Below are 21,086 nucleotides of genomic sequence, written 5' to 3' on the forward strand. Positions count from 1 at the left end.
CGCACAACAGATGAAAGCACAGTGCCCAACAAAAGCTCAATGCCCGACAGTATGACGCAGGACCTACTCCTGCTGGAGCATTGGTCAAAGACTTGGCAACTAAGTTTCAATGCCACAAAATGCAAGGTCATGCACCTTGGTGGCAAAAATCCATGCAGGACTTAAACCCTAAATGGTAAGATCCTAGCAAGGACTGTAGCAGAATGTGACTTGGGGGTGATCATTAGCGAAGACATGAAGACTGCCAATCAAGTGGAGAAAGCTTCATCCAGGGCTAGACAAATCATGAGCTGTATCCGTAGAAGTTTCGTCAGCCGTAAGCCCGAGGTCATAATGCCGTTGTACAGATCCATGGTGAGACCCCATCTGGAATACTGTGTACAATTCTGGAGGCCGCATTATCAAAAAGATGTGCGGAGAGTTGAGTCGGTTCAGCGAATGGCCACCAGGATGGTCTCAGGTCTCAAGGATCTCCCGTATGAGGAACGACTGGGTAAGTTGCAGCTGTACTCACTCGAGGAACGCAGAGAGAGGGGAGACATGATCGAGACGTTCAAATATGTAACAGGCCGTATCGAGGTGGAAGAGGATCTCTTTTTCCTTAAAGGACCCACGGCAACATGAGAATATCCATTGAAAATCAGGGGTGGGAAATTTCATGGCGACACCAGAAAATATTTCTTCACCGAAAGGGTGGTTGATCGCTGGAATAATCTTCCACAACAGGTAATTGAGGCCAGCAGCATGCCAGATTTTAAGAAAAGATGGGATTGGCATGTGGGATCTCTTCATGGAGGTAGTTAGGGGGTGGGCCATTAGTGTGGGCAGACTAGATGGGCCGTGGCCCTTTTCTGCCGTCATGTTCTATGTTTCTAAGGGAGATGTGCATCTATTTACCCTTAAATCCTAGAACGGTGGATTCTGCAATTAATTCGTCTGGTAGAGCATTCCAGGTGTCCACCACTCACTTCGTGAAACAGAACTTCCTAATATTCGTCCTGGACCTGTCCCCTCTCAGCTTCAGTCTATGTCCTCTTATCCGTGTCACACTGGACATTGTAAATAACTGCTTTCCCTGCTCCATTTTGTCGAATCCTTTCAGTATTTCGAAAGTCTCGATCAGATCCCCTCACAGTCTCCTCTTCTCAAGGGAGAACAACCCCAGTCTCCCAAGTCGTTCCTCGTAGCCCAGGTTCTCCATACCTTTCACACCCTGAAGAAAACCACAGCATGATGGCTGAAACCTCGGTTCTACCTACCCAGATGCGGTGAGACCCAGAAAACAGCAGCAATCATAAGTGCTTTGGTTTGTGAAGATGATTCTTCGATCATGGATATGTGAATACTGATATGTTAGCAAAAATGTACAGAAAATAGGCCATATTTTACAAGACCAGGGCAATACATGTACTGTGCGTGCTAAGTAAAATTGACACATATCAGCTCCCTGCAAAAAAAAACATCGAAGATACGTGTGGACATACCATATATACTTGAATATAAACTCAAAACAGGGGGGGGGGGAACTGTTCACTCAAATATAAACTGAAGGGTTTATATTCAAGTGTGATAATTTTCCCCTTCCCCCAAATGAAGGACATTTCATCCTCCACACACTCCTACTTTTATTATACTGTACACCCCCACCCCTCCCCCTCAACAGATGCTGATAAAGCTATGCACTGGGCCAATGCAGGTCCATGAGCATCGGTGCATGCTCAGGGCCTGCCAGCTTCCACCTTACTATTCTTTATGTTCCCAAAAGGCTATCTTCTCTACTTGTAAATGACAGTAGATGGGCCCTCTCTTGTCCCTCCTGTATCAGCAAGGAGTCCACCAGAAATAGTGCCTTTTTCTTCACAGAGCCTTCCCTGTGGAACATCTTGCCCTTATGTTTGCACTCAGAAGTGTCCCACACAAATTAAGGCAACCTCAACCCACTTTTTTACAACCCCCCTTTCACTAAGCCATGGTAGAGGTTTCTACTGTAGCCTGGAACGTTAAATGCTCTGACACTGCTCCAATCCTCATAGAAATTCTATGAATGTTGGAGCAGCATTGGAACATTTAGCACTCTGGGCCACGGCAGAAACCATTACTGTGGCTTAGTAAAAAGGAGGTGGGGGTGGGGTTAGTATTGCTTTTTGAGGGCTGTGGGAGGCCCAGATAGATGGTCAAACTTTGTGCATTAATTGTTTGGTCTTTAAAAGGCCTATAGTTGGGGGAAAAACTTGTTTTAGTGCCTGAACGTATTATCTGGTTACTTATTTTCTTATTAGAGTTCCTTTCCTTATCTTTTTCGGTAAACCTCCTTGACTTCTATTACAAATAAAGTGGTCTAGTAAAACTGAAATAAACAAATGATAAACAATCAAATATTAAAAACACATACCTATCCCTTTCTACCTCTTTCCCAATTCAGTGCTGCCATATTTCAGGCCATGCACCATCTCACTTGCCCAGACAGCCTGTGGGGCTAGTGACCGAGGCAGGCAGGGCAGAGCGGTAAGAGATGTGCTCTGCAGGGAGAGATGGCAATTAGAGAATGACACGGTGACAAAATTCATCACCGTCCCCGTGGATAACCGCGGTAAACCATCTTCATGTCATTCTTTAAGGAGAGAGGGAAGAATCAGAGTATGAATGGCCACAACCACTGACCCGCAAGCTTTGCTTTGAAGAATGCTGGTGTAGAAGGACTGAGGTTGAGATAGATACTACAGAATGACAGTCTCTGGTATCCAGAGCAAATATTGTGATGTCATAATGCCTCATTCCACCAATGCCTAAGAGCCAAACTCATCAGTAATGTCACAATGGCTTGATTGTCCTATACTTGGCTCCCATAAGAATCAGAGTATGAATGGCCATAACAACTGACCCTCAAGCTTTGCTTTGAAGAATGCTGGTGTAGAAGGACTGAGGTCGAAACAGACACTACAGAATGACAGTCTCTCAATATCCAGAGCAGATATTGTGATGTCATAATGCCTCATTCCACCAGTGCCTAAGAGCCAATCACATCAGTGATGTCACAATGGCTTCATTATCTTTGGCTCACATAAGAATCAGAGTATGAATGGCCACAACCACTGACCCACAAGCTTTGCTTTGAAGAATGCTGGTGTAGAAGGACTGAGGCTGAAATAGACACAAAAAAATGACATGGGATTATTTCCCGCGGTTATCCGTGGGGACGGGAATGGTGATGAATTTTGTCACCGTGTCATTCTCTAATGGCAATCAGGTTCATAGACTCAGTTCTCCTCCAGTCAGCACCAACGCAAGCAGTCACAAAGGCGAGCTGCTGTGACACCAATTTGTGCTTTATAGGTGGTGCAATTCCAGACGTTTCTCTTGCATTCTCTTTACCTGTAGATACAAAATAGGGTCACCAGGATGAGGCTGGCAGAAATCCAGGACTCACCAAAAAGCCTCTTTTTCAGAAATGGGTAGCTTGGTCACCCTAACATAATGCATAGCGCAGGTTTTAGCGCCGGCAGCGGCGGTAACTGCTCCAACGCTCATAGGAATTCTATGAGTGTCGGAGCAGTTACCGCCGCTGTCAGAGCTAAAACCCACGCTATGCGTTACTAAAAGAGGGGGTTATATTTATAGGTAATTAAGGGGGATGTTATGTATTTGATTACATATGAATATAAGAGTTGCCATACTGGGACAGACCACAGGTCCATCAAGCCCAGTATCCTGTTTCCAACAGTGACCAACCCAGGTTGCAAGTACCTGACAAGATACCAAGGAGTAAAACAGATTTTATGCTGCTTATCCTAGGAATAAGCAGTGGGTTTACCCAAGTTCACCTCAATATAAAAATAGCACATAGCTAAGTGGCATTCTATAAAGGCACCTCATAGGCACATGCCATGGTGTGCATATATATATATGCCAGAAAAAGGGTGGTGGAGAGAGCATGAGCAGAGTGACCAGGAAGCAGGTTGCACATAGCTTATTCAGTAAACAGCACCCAAGTCCAAACCTTTTTTAAACCCTGCTAAGCTAATTTCTTTCCCCACATCTCTTGCAAAAATTTCCAGAGTTTAATTACACATTATGGCCCTCTTTAACTAAGCCATGGAAGAGGTTTCTACCACAGCCCTAATTGCTAAATGCTCCAAAGCTGATCTGACGCTCTTACGAATTCTATGAGTGTCGGAGCATTTAGCGCTCGAGGTCGCAATAGAAACCTCTACCACGGCTTAGTAAAAGAAGGGATAAATGAAGAAATATTTTCTGAGGTTTGTTTTAAATCTGCTACTTAGTAGCTTTATTGCATGCCCCCCCCCCCCAGTCCTAGTATTTTTGGAAAGAGTAAACAAGCAATTCACTTTTACCCATTCCACTCCTCAGTAAAGATCTGTATTTTTAAAGTAATGTGGATGAGATGATATGATTATATATATCTAGCAAATTTATGTTCCTAGCTCTAAGCCTGAAATGAGATTATACTCTGAATAAGATAAGTGTGAATGTTTTATATTTCCTGAATTGAAAAAAATAATGAAATTGAAACTGTAAATTACAAAAATAGACCTATGAGGAGTTATAATGTGAAGTCTCGCTGAAATCAGAAATCTGCTCAACTTTGTATAGCTATATCTGATTGGACCCCCCCCCCCCAAATGTTGTTGGGGTAAGGTTATTTTAGGGCTTTTTGTTTTACTATAAGCCATAAATTGAATCAAATGATTGTGCCAAGAGGTGGCAAAGGATAAAAGCTGCTAATGCAAGGAAGAAAGGAAAGGATGTGGAGTGTCCTAGAAAAGTAAACCAGGTATTGGGTGTGCCAAGATGTTAAAAAAAAAAAAACCCACCAGTTGGGAACCACTGGTAAAAGCACTGCAACTGGAAAAAAACTGTGCAGACATGACGGGTCTTTTGATCTATAGGTTTAATATTCAAAATAAATATAAGCATTCACCGGCAGCAGTCAAACACATGTATCTGTGTATAACATTCTTAAACGTATTATGGATTTTTACTGGGAATTCGTTGCCATAAGAGCACGTAAGAATTACCAGATGTTTCAAAAGGCCCATAAAAAATTATATTTCATAATCAGTGCTACTGAAAGTATAATTTTGTTGTTGTTTTTTATTTTCAAATGTTATTGGAAGTGCAGTGGCGTAGTAAGGAGGGGGGGGGGGGGGAAGGGTGTGTGGACTGCCCTGGGCACCATCTTGGTGGGGGTGCCACCGCCTCTCCTCCCCCACAGCACGTGCACCTTTAATTCCCCGTTACCATACCTCTAGCTCTTCGCTAGCAAGCAGCAGCTCCAACCTGTTGCTTGCGTTGACCTCGGCGCTCCTCTGTGATGTTACTGCCAGATCCCACGACTAGGATATGATGCCAAAAGAGCTGATGCTGGTTTGGCCAAGCTAGAAATGCTGCTCATGCAGGGGAGCTAAACAGGTGTATGTGTGTGTGTGTGGGGTGGGACACACATGGCAGGGGGAGGCGGAGAAGAGAGGATGGGGGGCACCACTGCTCCCAGGTGCCTCCCATCCTCACCATGCCACTGTGGAAGTAGAATCATATTATGAATACATAGCACCTGGAAAGTCTAACCAGTTACATTTTTCTTCCCCATGAATATTTTATTAAAGTTTTTAAAGAAAAACATTACAAACAAGAGAAAATACTAGCACAATATTAGAAAAAGAAAAATAAGTCCTAGGGTGTGATAACATATAATCCAAACTAAATATAATAACATTAAATCCTAGAAATTAAGTAAGCAATCCCATACTTTCCTAAATTTTCTTATTGCCATACTTTATTGCATAAATTTTTTCATATTTACTATACAACATAACATGTTCTACCACATATTATATTCCAATTTAGAAAAATTCTTCCAATAAGATAAAATTGCTTTTATTGTTATCATTATTAAGTACTTCATTAATTGTGTTTTATAAGAATTTAATGTAGACTTTAACCTGAACCCCCCCCCCCCCAATATAATTATCTGGTAAGTTAATGGTTCTGGTATAGAAAGCAAGGTTGAAACTGTTGAACAAACTTTACTCCAATAAGAAGCCACCTAAGAACATAAAAAAAGCGTATGTTCCATTGTTCCAATTGTAGCCGTACATGACCAACAAAATTTTCCTTTGGAGGTATCTATTTTTGATAACTTAATTGGGGTCCATAGCACTTTATGCATTAAGAAGGAAGATTGCATTAAACCTACTGAGTGTAATGAAGTAGTACCATATTTCCCCGAATATAAGCCGCCCCAGTGTATAGGCCGCAAAAAATGCCTATACATATTTTAAAACTGGTAGATAAGCCACCCCATTGTATTAGCCGCAGCTTATCTACCAGTAACTGGGGCGGCCTAAAACTAGGGTCTCACGAGAACTGATGGCAAAGGCATGCAGGAAGATCAAAAAGATCTCTCCTGCCTGCACCGCTGCGATTTGAGGAGCAGCGAGTCCAGCGAGGGAGGTAAGGGGGGGGGGGGATGATTTTTAAAAATTGTATAGGCCACACCAGTTTTGCAAGCCACACCCACTGTGCTGACTTGCAAAACCCATATATTGGCCGTGGCCTATATATGGGGAAATACGGTAATTGATTTCCAAACTAGTTTCCATTGAGACTCATCCAAACATTTATTCAGATCAAACGCCCAAGTTCCTTGTATCCCTTTGAGTGTCTTACATACATTTAACTTCAACCGCTTGTATCACTGAGCAGCTGCACCTTTACAGTTTGATAAGGTAGAACAAAGTGATATAGAGTCCAGTTGCTCCTCTTGTATTTTGATTTGAGGGTGAGCTGATTTAATACAGTGTAAAAGTTGGATCCACCTACTGTATTGCTGTTTAGATATCCCATACCGTTCTACAATGATCTTCCTTTATCGCAGCAATTTTCGGAGTGTGCGTTGGTTCTAACATTGTGCCAGGCAGCAAGAACCTTGTAATACTTACCACAAGTAATCTTATTTTGGCTTGATTTTATATCATTTGGCTCCATCTACATGGCTACTTTTTACACCCCTGAAGAAGGCCGTTGTGGCTGAAACACAAACCGTGTTGGGGTCCAGAATATGTTTTATTACAAAGGACTTTATATGCCTGCCACATTTTATTTATTTGTGTGATTTTATCTGAAATTTGTTCGACACCTTAAATCAGGGGTGTCAAAGTCCCTCCTCGAGGGCCGGAATCCAGTCGGGTTTTCAGGATTTCCCCAATGAATATGCATTGAAAGCAGTGCATGCACATAGATCTCATGCATATTCATTGGGGAAATCCTGAAAACCCGACTGGATTCCGGCCCTCGAGGACCGACTTTGACACCTGTGCCTTAAATAAACGTATTTGTCCACACAGTGGTTTGACTTGTGTCCCTTCCCCACTCTTTGTTGTATGCAGTCTTCTTGATGCATTAATTGCCTGATCTGCCAAATACCAGCTCTTTTCCAAATTTCCCAATCGACAATTGACCCTTGTATTTTATATATTGGAGCCAAGGATGATTTAAGATTGACAGCTTTTTCCCCAATTCTTGAAAAGCAGATTTGGTAGCAGTGATCACTGGATTCTTACCTAGCTCCCCCCCCCCCCCCTTAACTGCTGTAAATGGTTTCAGCCATAACGGTGTCTTGCACATTGTTTCCTCATACTTAATCCAAGCAGGCGATAATGTTTGTGATTCAGTTAACAACCACTTTGGAACTTTGACGAAGTATAAAAGCCAAATGATACTCAGAAAAACTCGGAAGGTTGACACCACCCCAATCCTTATCGCACTTTAGCTTAGGAGGTTTATTGTTCCATAGAAACTTTGTAGATAAACTTTCCATCTTATGGTATATCGATCTTTCTAATAAAATGGGCAGTATACTAAGGGTATAATTAATTACAGACATTATCATCCAGTTACTCTTGATATTTGTAATCCAAGAAGATCTTTCACATTAGTCACAGAATATAAACTTGAAGTAACATAACAACTTTGGACTATTTACAAAAAACAGCCTAATCCTATCCATATAGGTTTAGGAAAGGAGAAAGGGCAGCCCTAAAACTTATCTGGATAGTGGCAATATTCAGCTACAATCACAGCAGGATTGAGCTCTGGGCAAGCAAACAAGTTGGACTCCCTCCACTAGAAAAATATTTTAAAACAAAGATGGGGAGAATAGACAGATTTTCTGTAGGCAAGGATGGTTCTGGTCCCCGCCCCACCACTTTTCTCTCTGCTAGCAGATTAATGCCCTCTTTAACTAAGCCACGGTAGAGGTTTTACTGAGGCCCAGGGCGCTAAATAAGAACATAAGCAATGCCTCCACTGGGTCAGACCCGAGGTCCATCGTGCCCAGCAGTCCGCTCACGCGGTGGCCCAACAGGTCCAGGACCTGCGCAGTAGCTCCCTATCTATACCCCTCTATCCCTTTTTCCAGCAGGAAATTGTCCAATCCTTTCTTGAACTCTAGTACCGTACTGTCCTATTACGTCCTCTGCTCCAACTCTTATAGGAATTTTATGAGCTTCGGGGCATTTGGGCTCCAGGCCATGGTAGAAACCTCTACCACGGCTTAGTAAAAGGGGAGGAGGGTACGTTAAACACCAGTGACCCCCCCCCCCCCCCTATGTTTTAATGATTGCATACAAACTTCCAAAAGGGTTAGAGACCTTTCATTAGGGTTTGTTTGTTTTTTTGTGTGTGTGTTACTTATGCATGGGAAATAACACACAGTGATATAAATATTGATGACTGTAATATGTTAGCCTCATACGGCCTGTACACTCAGGAAAGGTTGGGACCAAACACCAGTTCATAAGAACAAAACACTTTTTATTCTTTGAGTATGCCTCACACTTTACAGTTAGCTTGGCTTACCTCAGCCAAGCAGTTACAGGCATCAGTCCTTTTCCCACAGCTCTGTCCTCAGGTAATGTCTAAGGCAGGGGTAGGCAATTCCAGTCCTCGAGAGCCGGAGCCAGGTCAGGTTTTCAGGATCTCCACCATGAATATGTATGAGATGGATTTGTATGCACTGCCTCCTTGAGATGCAAATCTATCTCATGCATATTTATTGTGGATATCCTGAAAACCTGACCTGGCTCAGGCTCTCAAGGACCGGCATTGCCTACCCCTGGTCTAGGGAAAAAAAAAAAATCAGGGTTCCTTCTCTCACTCAGAGACCTCCCTGAATTGATCCCAGGCTCAGGTATATATTTTCCTCCCTGCCTGAGGACCACCCCTGTGACTCAGCAAGAATGCTGAGCCCAGTGCATCCTGGGAGCTGTAGTTTCTGTACCACTAGGCCAGCACCCTCTGCTGCGCAGTTGACATTATTACTGATGGAGAATCCCTGACTCTTTTACAATGATGAAATGTTGCTTTAAAGTAAAGATACATTCTGAAAGACCAAATACCCAATGTGGATTCTTGCTTTCCTAGAAACTGAGTTGGATTTGGAAAAATGATGCCCCGGATACTGATCTTCTCAATCCTGCCCCAAGCAGAACAGCCCCAGCCAGTTGGGATTTCACTTGGACATGACATATGTACAAATATAATAGTGTATACAAATTTCATACATTATCACAGTGGATATCCTAGACGCCAGACTCATTGGAGGTTTCCCAAGGACTGGATTGGAAATTGGCCTAGAGAACAGCTGGAGAGAGGTTGCAAGAGCTTTTATTGGTCATGTGGGCTTCCAAAAGTTACTCAGGCAAATACACTCTACTGGTCACCTAAATTTTACATGTTAGGAGATGCCCATAGGGTGGATCTATATGTTCAGGGTAGCAGATGCAACAGCAGATATGCACACGAAGAAACTATTTATTCAGATCAGAAAACCTCTTTGCATAGGGCTCTTTTCTAGCAGAGTACAATGGGACATCAACTATACTACTGCAATCTGGAGCTATATTTTGACACAGCCAGGGGGATGGGCTTCAATGTGTATTGGCAGAGCTCCTAGTGTGTTGCTAACTAGCCTGAGGCTTGTGTGGCTGCTGGAACCTCTTGGAATATTGCCTTTCTGCAACTATTCCCAGACCAACAAACTGATGCAATAGTTGGCAGGGCTTGAGGTCCTTATCAAGCAGTTGGCTAAGTTTAGGCTGGTGATGACTTTGACAAAATTCACCCTGAAAGGTGTTCAGCCACACGTGATGAACAGGGAAAGATTTATTCCCATTGTTCAGAAGTGGTAAGTGGACTCTTTCCTATTTTAAGTTTCCCCTTTGCGGGATGCTGGTTCCCGGAGGTAGATGCTTCACCGAGGGAAACAATGTAGAATCAACCGATTCCACTCCAGCTGCGTTAAATGGAAAGTGGCCGAATGCCCTGCTGTTATGTTTAGAAGGCAATGCCACGGAGACCTTATGCCCGATACTGTTTGAAGACTATAAAGGGCTTTGTCACCGCACGTGAATTTTACTTCAAGCCAATGTTTCTGGTGAAGTATTTCCACCAGATACTGGAGGGTGACAAAGAATTGGTAGTAGAAATGCTGAAGTTTTTTGGGGGAGTGGTTCCAGGCTAGTTGTTAGTAATCTTCTTCTTTAGGTGCCATCGACTTGTGCTCCAGTCCTAGCAACTTGATGAATTACAGATCTAAAAAGAAATTGGTTTTGTGCTAGTCCGGTATAGTTCTCCAGCATCATCCCGCTAGTAGTTTTCAATATATCAGCCATATGGTTGCAGGTCGCCCTCTTCCTTCGATCTTCCCAAACATGATGTCCTTCCCCAGTGATCTTTTTCTTCTGACAGTGTGAAATGTTAAAATCAGCTTTTAGAAATACATTTACTCTGGGCTGTATATTGGCAGATTTTGGTCTATGGCAGTGGTTTCCAAAACCTGTCCGAGGGGCTCCCCAGCCAGACAAGTTTTCAGGATATCCGCAATGAATATTCATGAGAGGTTTGCACGCAGTGAACTGCAGCCTACAAGGGGCAATCCATCTGATGGGTACTGGCAGTGGTACTGTTAGTTCTCAGGATACTACAGTTCTTAACGTGAGCAGCACCCTCCAAGCTGCTGTCGCGCCAGCGTTGGCTCTTCCTCTGATGTCACTTCCTAGGGGCGGGTCCAGGAAGTGACATCAGAGGAAGAGCCGACGCTGTCGCGACTGGGGGTTTCTGCTCGCACCAGGAACATTACAAGGGTACGGGTCAGTGGGTGGGGCAGAGAGGAGGACGGGTGTCTGCATCCTCACTAAGATGGCCCTGGGAAGACCTCTCCCCTTACTACCCCACTGCAGGGAGGTAATGACTGGCTGGTTCAGTGGAGGATGGCATTTAGAAGATGGATAGGGCCAGACTGGACATCACCGTAGGGATTAGGGGTATAGTAGAATTAGCGGGCTCAAATGGTTTAGAGCAGTGATTCCCAACCCTGTCCTGGAGGAACACCAGGCCAATCGGGTTTTCAGGCTAGCCCTAATGAATATGCATGAGAGATTTGCATATGATGGAAGTGATAGGCATGCAAATTTGCTTCATGCATATTTATTAGGGCTAGCCTGAAAACCCAATTGGCCTGGTGTTCCTCCAGGACAGGGTTGGGAATCACTGGTTTAGAGTACTCAATATGGGATGTAATGAAAACAAAGCTCTAGCTCTGATTTTATTGCTCTAAATTGTCATGAATTTGGACTGTGGAGTTTTCCAATTCACCTCACTTTCTATCTTCAACATTTGTCGTTTTAGAGGCTCACAGACATCCCATTCGATCAGTCACTGGAGAAAGCGACTGACACTTACGCAAAATAGTCCACGGATAGAGGCATGTGTGCCTGCGCATGAGCATCAATCATAGGAGTGCATCATAGGCACACGTCATAAGGGAAGAGGAGGGAAGGGTTGAACCATCAGCAAAAGCAGCGAGACACGTGCTCCCCTCATGCAATTGGCATAGCAGCTCCTCCCCTAAATGTGATGAATGTAAGTTTTGGAAGTTCTGACTCACAGACTTTGACGCATGCACACGAGACACCTTCAAAGCATGCGCCTGAGCCACATTTTTAACACACTACTAGCATCTCCTGACCTGCCATTAAAAGCCAGCCAGTGGCGTAGTAAAGGGTGGTGGCGCCTCCCCGTGCCCTCCTCTCTGCTGCCCCATTCCACACTTGCACTCTCCCTCCCCCCCCCTCCCCACGTACCTCTTCATCTTCACCAGCATGAGTGGCTTCTGCAAGCATGCTCCTCGTGCCAGCATTGGATTCCCTCTAATGTCACTTCCTGGCTCCATGACCCAGAAGTGATTCAGAGGGGAAACAGGCTGGCGCAAGCAACAGGCAGAAGTTGCTCACACTAACGAAGATAATATGGAGGTTCAGGGGGAGGGATGGTGCGAGGGTGTGGCAGGGAAGGGCAGAGAGGTGCCAGCACCCTCACCAACTTGGTGCCCAGGGCAGTTTGCACCCCCGCACTACGCCACTATGGCCAGCATGTTAGTTTGTGCATGGCCCAGAATGTTTGTCTTAATATTAATGACCTCATTGTACTGCATTTACATAGCAGAGTCAGAGGAAGCATGGAAAAGGCTGCCATGAGCTATTATGTGTAGGGTTACCATATGGCACCAGAAAAAAGAGGACGGATTTTACTTCCATTGCTTTCAATGGAAATAAAACCCGGATGTCTTATGGATTTTACTGCAAAGGGAAAGTCTCCCCAACCCCCAAGGAAAAATAGGGCGAGGGGGAGAGAGAGCCCAAACAACACACTACCACAATAAGAAATATTTATAATGGAACTTTGTTCTTGCTGGCTAACTTTCTACAGAGAAGCTAAGTACCTCCAGTAGTTGTTCAAACTATTCTATGCCTGCTCAGCTGATTTTGGACGCTCTTTTACCCCCGGATGAGGGGCAGAGACAGCCTTAACAATTTGGTGTGTTTATTATTTACTTTTCATTTTTTCACCTCTAGCACACGGTTTTGTATATTGGTTTATCACAAAAAATTAACACCAAGATAGCCCAGGGATGTTTCACAGATAACACCCCTTTGGGTGTCTGCTTGTGACAGCTGGTGCATTAGGGGTGTGTCCCCATTGCAAGCTGTGTGAATGAAGGCTTCCTTCCATTATAAATATTTCTTATTGTGATAGTGTGTTGTTTGGGCTGTCTCTCCCCCTCACTCTATTTTTCCTTGGGGGTTGGGGAGATTTTCCCTTTGCAGTTTATGCTTTGTCTCCCTTGCATTTGGGTTTGCCTGTTGTCTTATGGATTTTACTGCCATTGCTTTCAATGGAAGTAAAACCCGGAGCCATATGGTAACCCTAATTTAGTGCATCCGTAAGTAAAATGCTTGGACGCTAAACCAGTAAGATCTGGTTTAGCGTCGATCGCTAAGCTGAGTTTAGAGCATCGGGCCCTAAAACCCGCTCAGTTCTGCCGCAGAGAATCAGATAGAGTGGAAGGGAGCCCTACAGGGGATTAAAAGGCTGCCGGAGTTAGGAAGTATACAGGGCTCTGTAATTTCAAACGGAGGTCAGACACAATTGATGGAAGTTTGAAGCCTATAAAAATCAATAAATAAATGCATGCCTAATTACTGCACTTCCACCTATTAACTATGCCGTGCTGTCAATTGTCTTGGATGCAATTTCCTCCGCGATCGCAGTTCAAAGGTCCGTCAGCAGGGCGTTTTTTTTTAAACTTTCTTTTGGCATGCCTGTGTGCGGTCTGACGTTAAGTCCACGCCACCCCCGTACAGCGGCTGCAATGAGAACAATGAGGCGTTTGTGCGTGGCACCCGGCCAGTATTTGCAGTGAAAATAGGTCTCTGTTGTGCTTGGAGACGAACGCTTCCTGCCTGGACGGAAACATTTCGGTCGCCACATCTGGAATTTCGCAGGACACCTACCGGGGTAGGATGGGCCCCGCCGAAGCCCTTTCCTCTCTCTCCAACCGCAAGGGTGGGTTGTTGTTGTTTTTTCGCCCGTCGCGCGAGGTAAGCGCGGCTCGCGCAGGTGAAGTGGAATCCGGCCAGTCGGCCCGCTGACTCCTCCCCCTTTAACACTTCACATGCCGCGCCCCGCCCACCCGTCTTACCTGCCTTTTCGCTTTTTGCCTGGGTCCCGAAGGGGAAGAAATCTGAGCAGAGCCCGAGCTGACTTTTCGAGTGCACAAAAGAAGGCGCTGCTGTGACAGGAAACTTTCCCAGCCTGCAAGTTTTCAGCCGGCTTCCTGGGTTGCGCTGCCTCCGCTCCTGCTGGGGGCGGGGGGGGGGGGGGGGAGGGGGATGGTCCACGACCGCAGCCCGTTCCCCTGCGATCCTTGGCCGGAGCCCACGCGTGGGTTTCCCCTAGTGCTTCGTACCTCGCGCTAGGGGAGGCTGATCCGTCCTCCGGTAACATCGGAAATAGCAAGCAGGGAGTTGGCAAGAGTTTTGGGGAGGGAGGGACAGACTCCAGGCAAGGTATGGTGAGCATCGGGCTCGTTCTGCTGGTCTGAGGGGGGAGGGGAGGGGGGCAGCAGGTGCCGATCGAGCGTAAAGCATCGCGCCTCGCTGCTCTCTGCTTCGCGCTTCTGATCCCCCCCCCCCCGGCTTTTTGCCATGGCCGGGACCATGAGGTTCAACGGCTACGTGAAGCTGAAGATCGGGGAGGCGGTGGGGCTGAAGCCCACCCGCTGGTCCCTGAGGCACTCGGTGCTGAAGAAGGACTCCAACCTGCTGGACCCCTACATCATAGTCAACGTGGACGAGTGCCGCGTCGGGCAGACCAGCATCAAGCACAAGACCAACAAGCCCACCTACAACGAGGGCTTCAGCTTCGAGGTCACGGACGGCCACAAAGTGGAGCTGGCCGTCTTCCACGACACCCCCATAGGCTACGATGACTTCGTGGCCAACTGCGCCATTCCCTTTAAGGATTTGCTCAAGAGCGTCGACGCGTCGGACGTTTTTGAAGGATGGGTGAGTAGCGCGCAGTACCTTTTTTTAGTAGCACCTCTAGGGCCAGATTTATTAATAGTGTCTGGGTGGGGGGAGGGGATCTCAATAAATCAGGCTTTTATAGGCATTATTATATGAAACTCTGGCTGTGCTTCCTTGGAGAGTCTGCACCCTTCCCTCATGGCACAGAGATGCTGTGGTTATTAATACTTCTCTTGCAGCAGTTTTATAAGTTGCATCACCTGCTTTCAAGGCATTCTTTTCTCACATCCCTCCCTACCCCTCTTTTCTGAAGCTGTGGTAGAGGTTTTTAGCGCAGGCCAGCCAGGGAAGTGCTCTGATGCTCATAATACTATGGGGGGTCTTTTACTAAGGCGTGCTAGACGATTTAGCACGTGCGCTAAATGCTAATGCATCCATAGAATATATTGGGCGCGTTAGCATTTAGCGCGCGCTAAAAACCTCTAGCGCACCTTGATAAAAGGGGCCCTTAATCCTCCATTGCCCAGAGTCACAAGGAGCTGCAGTGGGAACAAAAATAAATAAGGCGCCTTTTCAAGTGCACAATTAATTGCATAATTAATCACAATTGCAAATTTTAATCAAAATGCAGCCCTAAATTAAAGAAGTAATGAAAAGGTAAGAAATGCAAAATAAATATTGATAAATTACAAATGAGACTTTAAGGCCCTTTTTTTTATTAAGCTGCATTAGAGGTTTCTACCGTGGCCTGGAGTGCTAAATGCTCCAATTCTATGAGCGTCAGAGCAGCATCGGATCATTTAGCGCTCCAGGCCGTGGTAGAAACCTCTACCAAGGCCTAGTAAAAAAAGGGGCGTGGGGGTAAAAAAAGCATGCAGAATAGCTATAAACAGCCTTTCAGTTTTCACAGCATACACTTCTCCCTCCGTATTAGTGGTTTCAGCACTCGTGGTTTCGCTTATACACGATTTTTCACAAGCAGACTCCTCCCCCCCCCCAAATTACATCATGAGTAAAGTGCTGTACCGATAAAAAGTTTGACGCTTACAAGCTTTCACCCTGAAAATCGCTGCTTCCCAGCGTGCACAGAGAAAAACGCTGGCTTCTCGGCTTTCACAATCGCTGCTATTATTCGCGATTTTAATATATTAAAGGATGGCTGTTCCAAAAAACCCCCACAAATAACATAAAAAGTTATTTGCGGATTTTCCGTATTCACGGTCATGTTCCTCCCCTAACCATCGCGAATACGGAAGGAGGAGCAGCCCTAGTAGTTTTGTAAAATGATTGCTGCCGCTGCTCGTTGCCAGCAAATACCATTGGAACTGAGCGCTGGATTCTCAAAACTCACCGTGCCTTTAACGATGGCTGCTAAACCGATTTCAGCCAGCTTAACTTGCCAGTATTTTTCCGCCTGATTTATCAGAACAGCTCACCGTGGTCTTTTCCGAGCTTCCTAGCAGCCTTCGACTCTGTCATGCAAATGTAGTACAGCGAGGTCATTACTATTAAAATGGTAGTAAAATGGGCTCATTAATATTTAAACAATGATTCTCTATCATTGCCACGTGATTCTCCAAACGAAGCACCGGCTTTCAATGGCCAAAAATTACCGGCTGGTCTGGTGGTGCCAGTTCTGTGAAAAGCGCGTCTTGGGTGTGTGTTTCTGGCTGTGGCTCATGATAAAAGGTTTTTTTTTAAAAACAACAGACTAGTAAATTATAGCAATATAGGAAAAAAATTGCAAAAGCATGCGTCTCGAGTGTGTGCATTAAAGGCGCATACTGGAGGCATGTCTTATACACGTTTGTTGAAAGTTTACAATTGCACTTCCCCTCCCTTCCATCCAGTAGTGCTGTAGTTCTCTGACCCTCCTTTCCACCCATGCATCTCTTGTGTGGACTATTCTGCATGTGCCGATTGCAACCACCATTGACTGATCGCGTGTAAATTTGGCGAACCTCATTTGTATGCACGGTTCTTTGAGAATGACTCAACCTTTTTTGAATCGCTAGACTTACGGCCACTATGGCATCATTTCGGATTTTACCAGCAATATTAGAGAATCCGGCCCTGAGTGTGTACCAACTTGGAAGTCTCAGTTCTATTACATTTTCGCTCAGCAAATTGTATTTCTATACTATTGCCTCCTGAGGTCTCTGAACTCTGTATTTCCTCTGAATATCTACATATTGTATTTCGCTGAATGTCCAGCACTCTTGATTGTAAACCACCTAGAAGTCGCAAGATTGTGGCGATATAGAAGAATAAAGTTATTATTAATATTATTATTATTATTATTAACTGTGGTGGGGCCTTACATCTCTTTGGTTCCCAAGGTAAGATCCAAATTAATGGAGTTAAAACTAGTAAACACCTGCAGTGATATGCCGCACATAATAAGAATCCCTCCGCAATTGTGCTAAATGGACCTATCAGGAAGCCCCATGCTTGAAAGAGTGTGCTGATAGGCTCCTGAAAAGTCATTGAAGGCAGTCAGAGTTTTGCCAACCATTAGGCAAACAAAGGGCTAGATTCACTAACCTCCGTCTAAGAGCTGTCTAGAGATGCAACTTTTTTTTTTTAACCTTTTACTAGCCCAGCGAGCCCATGGTTTTAACCCGCTTTAAACCCGCGGGTTAAAACCACAGGCTCGCAGTGCGGCAAAGGGCAGGAGAGTTGGGGGCAGCAGGAGAGATTCGGGGCAAGAGCAGGGTGGTGAGTCAGGGCGGCAGGCAGGAGAGATTGGGGACAAAAGCAGGGCGGCAAATCGTGGCATCAGGCATGAGAGATTCGGGGCATGGCATGAGATCGGGGCAGGCAGGAGATCGGGGCTGAGACAAGGCAGGAGACCGGGTCAGAGAGCAGGGCGGCAAAAGGCAGGGCAGTCGGAAAGGACCTCAGCGACTGGTCCTCAGCAGTCACTTCTGTTGATCAGCCAGCCTAGTCAGTTTGCAAGATTTCTGTAGTGAATCGCTTCTTGCCTACTTTGAATGCCGTTCCCCTCATTTGCATGCAGGGATCGGAGGAGAGGTAAGTGAATCAGGTCGGAGTAAAATTGGGTTGCAAAGAGGTCGCAGACTGATCGATACACGATCGGTTTGCTTAGTGAATCTAGCCTGGGTCGGCAGCTTGTAGGGCAGCAAAAAGCAGCTGCAGGCGAAGCCAAATGATATATCCTGACAGCTACACAAACTCCAAGAATGATCAGCATGCACTTTTACCTGCAGGAAAAACGGATAATTTTCAAATGACCCAGATATCGTTAAGAATTGCACTTCTTATTATTATTACTTTGAAACAATTATTATTACTTTGAAACAATTATTATTATTCTTATTATTATTACTTTGAAACAATTTTTTATTGAACAAGCCAGATAAAACAGGTGGAGGGTCATAATCAAAAGGGACGTCCAAGTCCGTTTACGTCCATCTCGCAAGTCGTCCAAAGTAAAAAACAGCTTGACACATTTTTGAAAGATACGACCAACTTTTTTTTTGTTTTGAAAACCGTCTAATTATACGTCCTGCTGATCTGATCATCCAAGCCACTAAATCGTCCATCTTTATACCACATTTTTGTCCAACTTTCCGTCCTAGTCCAAAACGCCTAGAACAAGCCCTGTTGGACGTGGGAGGGGTCTGCAAAGTGATGGACTGAACACCCAGACATGGCACCTAAATAATGGGGTACCTTACAGGGCACTGCTGTGAACTTCACAAAAAGGGTGCCATGGCTTCTCCTCACTACAGCTCCCTTATAGGTGACGGTGAGCCCCCCAAACCACCTCCAGAATCCCCTAGACCCACTTATCTACCACCCCAATAGCCCTTATGGCTGCAGGAGCCACTTATATGCCAGTACAAAAGGGTTTTGGGGGTGTATAGGGCAGTGCACATGTTTAAGTATCAATGCAGCAACCCACCCCCAAACATAGAAACATAGAAACATAGAAACATGACGGCAGAAAAGGGCTATAGCCCATCAAGTCTGCCCACTCTACTGACCCACCCCAAGACGACTTAAGCTGCCTCTGTGCTGGACGACTAGGCTTTCTTATTCCAGGTGGCCAGGTGATGATGGTCTGGAGGCTGAATTTTAAAGTTGTGATTAAAATTTTTATGGGGTGGGGGTGGGTCATTGATCACTGGGATAGTGTATGGGGGTCTGTTTTATGTTTCTCTCTTTTGATTATGAGCCCCATAATAAATACAGTAAAAAAAAAAAATAACAGTCGTTGAAGAACTATACAGCATGTATCCCCCAATCCCAATATCCCAGCCCCACCCTCTTCCAACACCCCACCTCCCTATAGCCCGGCACTTCTTATTATTAAGTGAATCAGGCTGAAATGTATCTTGATAGGGTAGTGCTATTTATTTTACTGCATGCATTAATTGCTGCATTATGTTACTGAATGAGAACTAATAATGCACGGTCTCTAAGACAGTTCTTTGGAGGTTAGTAAGACATCGATTGTCCAAGAGTTATTGAATGTTACTAAGAGTCGGCACCATTCCAAGCTCGAGTTGCCCCACCCCCTTTTCCACCAATGAGAGGAGATGGTGGGCTGGGAGCAATCGGCACACCTCTCCATGTTGCACCCTGTGCGGCCACATCGCTTGCGCAACCCTTTATATTGCGCTTCCGAGAAGCACTACAAGACGAAAGTCAAGGCCAAGATGAGCAGACATTGCTTCACAATACAATGATTTTGCCCCAAAGGCAAGTAAAGGAATGGATGCTACTGCCAGAAAAACAAAACAATCGCTACTTTATAGCCCGTCTAAGCGCCTGGATACTATGAAATGAAAGGAAAGTGAAGAAAAATAACTTTGCGTTTAGTTTTCAAAGGAACAACTACCTCCTGCTGACAAACTAAAACCCGAAGAGCAAATTCTATAAGAAGCGCCCAAACGTTAGGTGCCGATATAGGCACTGTTTAGCGCGATTCAAGTAAAATTGGGTTGCTGTTTAATGAATTGTGCTCAGCGGCACCTATTTTGGAAGCGCCCAATAAATAGGCCAGCTCTAGGCACAACTAAAAATTAGGAGCCTATGTGAGCGTTCAAGCACGCTTAAGAGAGGCGATTCTGCAACAAGGCACCTGACACGCCCACGCCTAACGCGCATGGCGCCCATGTTTTTTGAAGGCCGCCTAAATTTTTTGAGGCGCCTTATTACAGAATCACGCTTTCTTGACAGGCGCCTAAGTTTCAATGATTGCTGATTAAAAAGCTTAATTGATCTTGTAAATCAATTTAGATAGGCACCTGTCTAGTTGGGCGCCTCCGAAATAGGCGCCAGTTACAGAATTTGGGCCTTAGTGCTCCATCCCCAGTCCAGGCCTTGCCCAGTTGCTAAACTGGTGAAAAAAAAAAAAAGACTTTTCACCCCTGGTCCCCAGTTTTGTGTCTGCTTGCCTGCTTGGTCTGTGCAGTTAAATTGCTGTAAATAGGATAGGATCTGTTCCCAGTTAAGCCTGCCTAACAGGTACTATATTTCAGAATGGTAGTGGCTTACCCAAGGCTGCTTTATAGAAAATATGGGACCCCAAACGGTCTGTGTTTAGAACAACACGTCTTCTTCAGGGGTCCCATAATGTGGTGGTAACAAAGGACACACAACAAATGCCTGATTTGTATGTTGTTTACTTAGGCGGTGATAATGCACTGCTGAAGAACTGAGGCCTTCTGCTGCTCCTTTGTTACTACCACTTTATGGGTCCCCTGAAGAAGATGTGTTGTTCGAAACACGGACTGTGTTGGGTCCCATATTTTATATAAAGTGGCCTATTTGTACGCAACGATCTGTTTGTTTGTTTAAAATAAACTTTGCCTGCATCTTGTACACCTGTCTGCAGTACCTTCCTTTGTCTTTTGTTCACCGTATTTTCACTGCAGAGCTGTTGGGTTGTTGTTGTTTTTTTTGTCCTTACCCAAGGCTGTACAACAGGGCTGCCCAAGTCCGGTCCTCGAGATCTACTGGCAGGTCAGGTTTTCAGGATATCCATAATGAATATGCATGAGAGAGATTTGCCTGCACTGCCTTCTTGGTATGCAAATCTCTCATGTATGTTCATTGTGGATATCCTGAAAACCTGGCCAGTCAGGTTTTCAGGATTTTCCCAATGAATATGCATTGAAAGCAGTGCATGCAAAAGATCTCATGCGTACTCATTGGGGAAATCTTGAAAAC

At 45.1% G+C, this 21,086-nt stretch overlaps 1 protein-coding gene across 2 annotated transcripts in view; it reads left to right on the forward strand.

Annotated features, from left to right (window-relative positions):
* The first annotated feature begins 13,689 nt into the window (after positions 1 to 13,689).
* PRKCH (protein kinase C eta) overlaps positions 13,690 to 21,086 on the forward strand; it is a 227,910-nt gene continuing 220,513 nt past the window's right edge. The window contains exon 1 of one of the 2 annotated variants that reach the window (XM_033952506.1): positions 13,690 to 14,924. In XM_033952506.1, coding sequence (XP_033808397.1) covers positions 14,565 to 14,924 — 360 coding nt within the window. In that variant the 5' untranslated portion in view covers positions 13,690 to 14,564. The remainder of the gene's footprint in view (positions 14,925 to 21,086) is intronic. The other variant, XM_033952505.1, reaches the window with a different exon arrangement.

Source organism: Geotrypetes seraphini, chromosome 7 (assembly GCF_902459505.1).
Source record: "Geotrypetes seraphini chromosome 7, aGeoSer1.1, whole genome shotgun sequence".
Taxonomy (NCBI): Eukaryota; Metazoa; Chordata; class Amphibia; order Gymnophiona; family Dermophiidae; genus Geotrypetes; species Geotrypetes seraphini.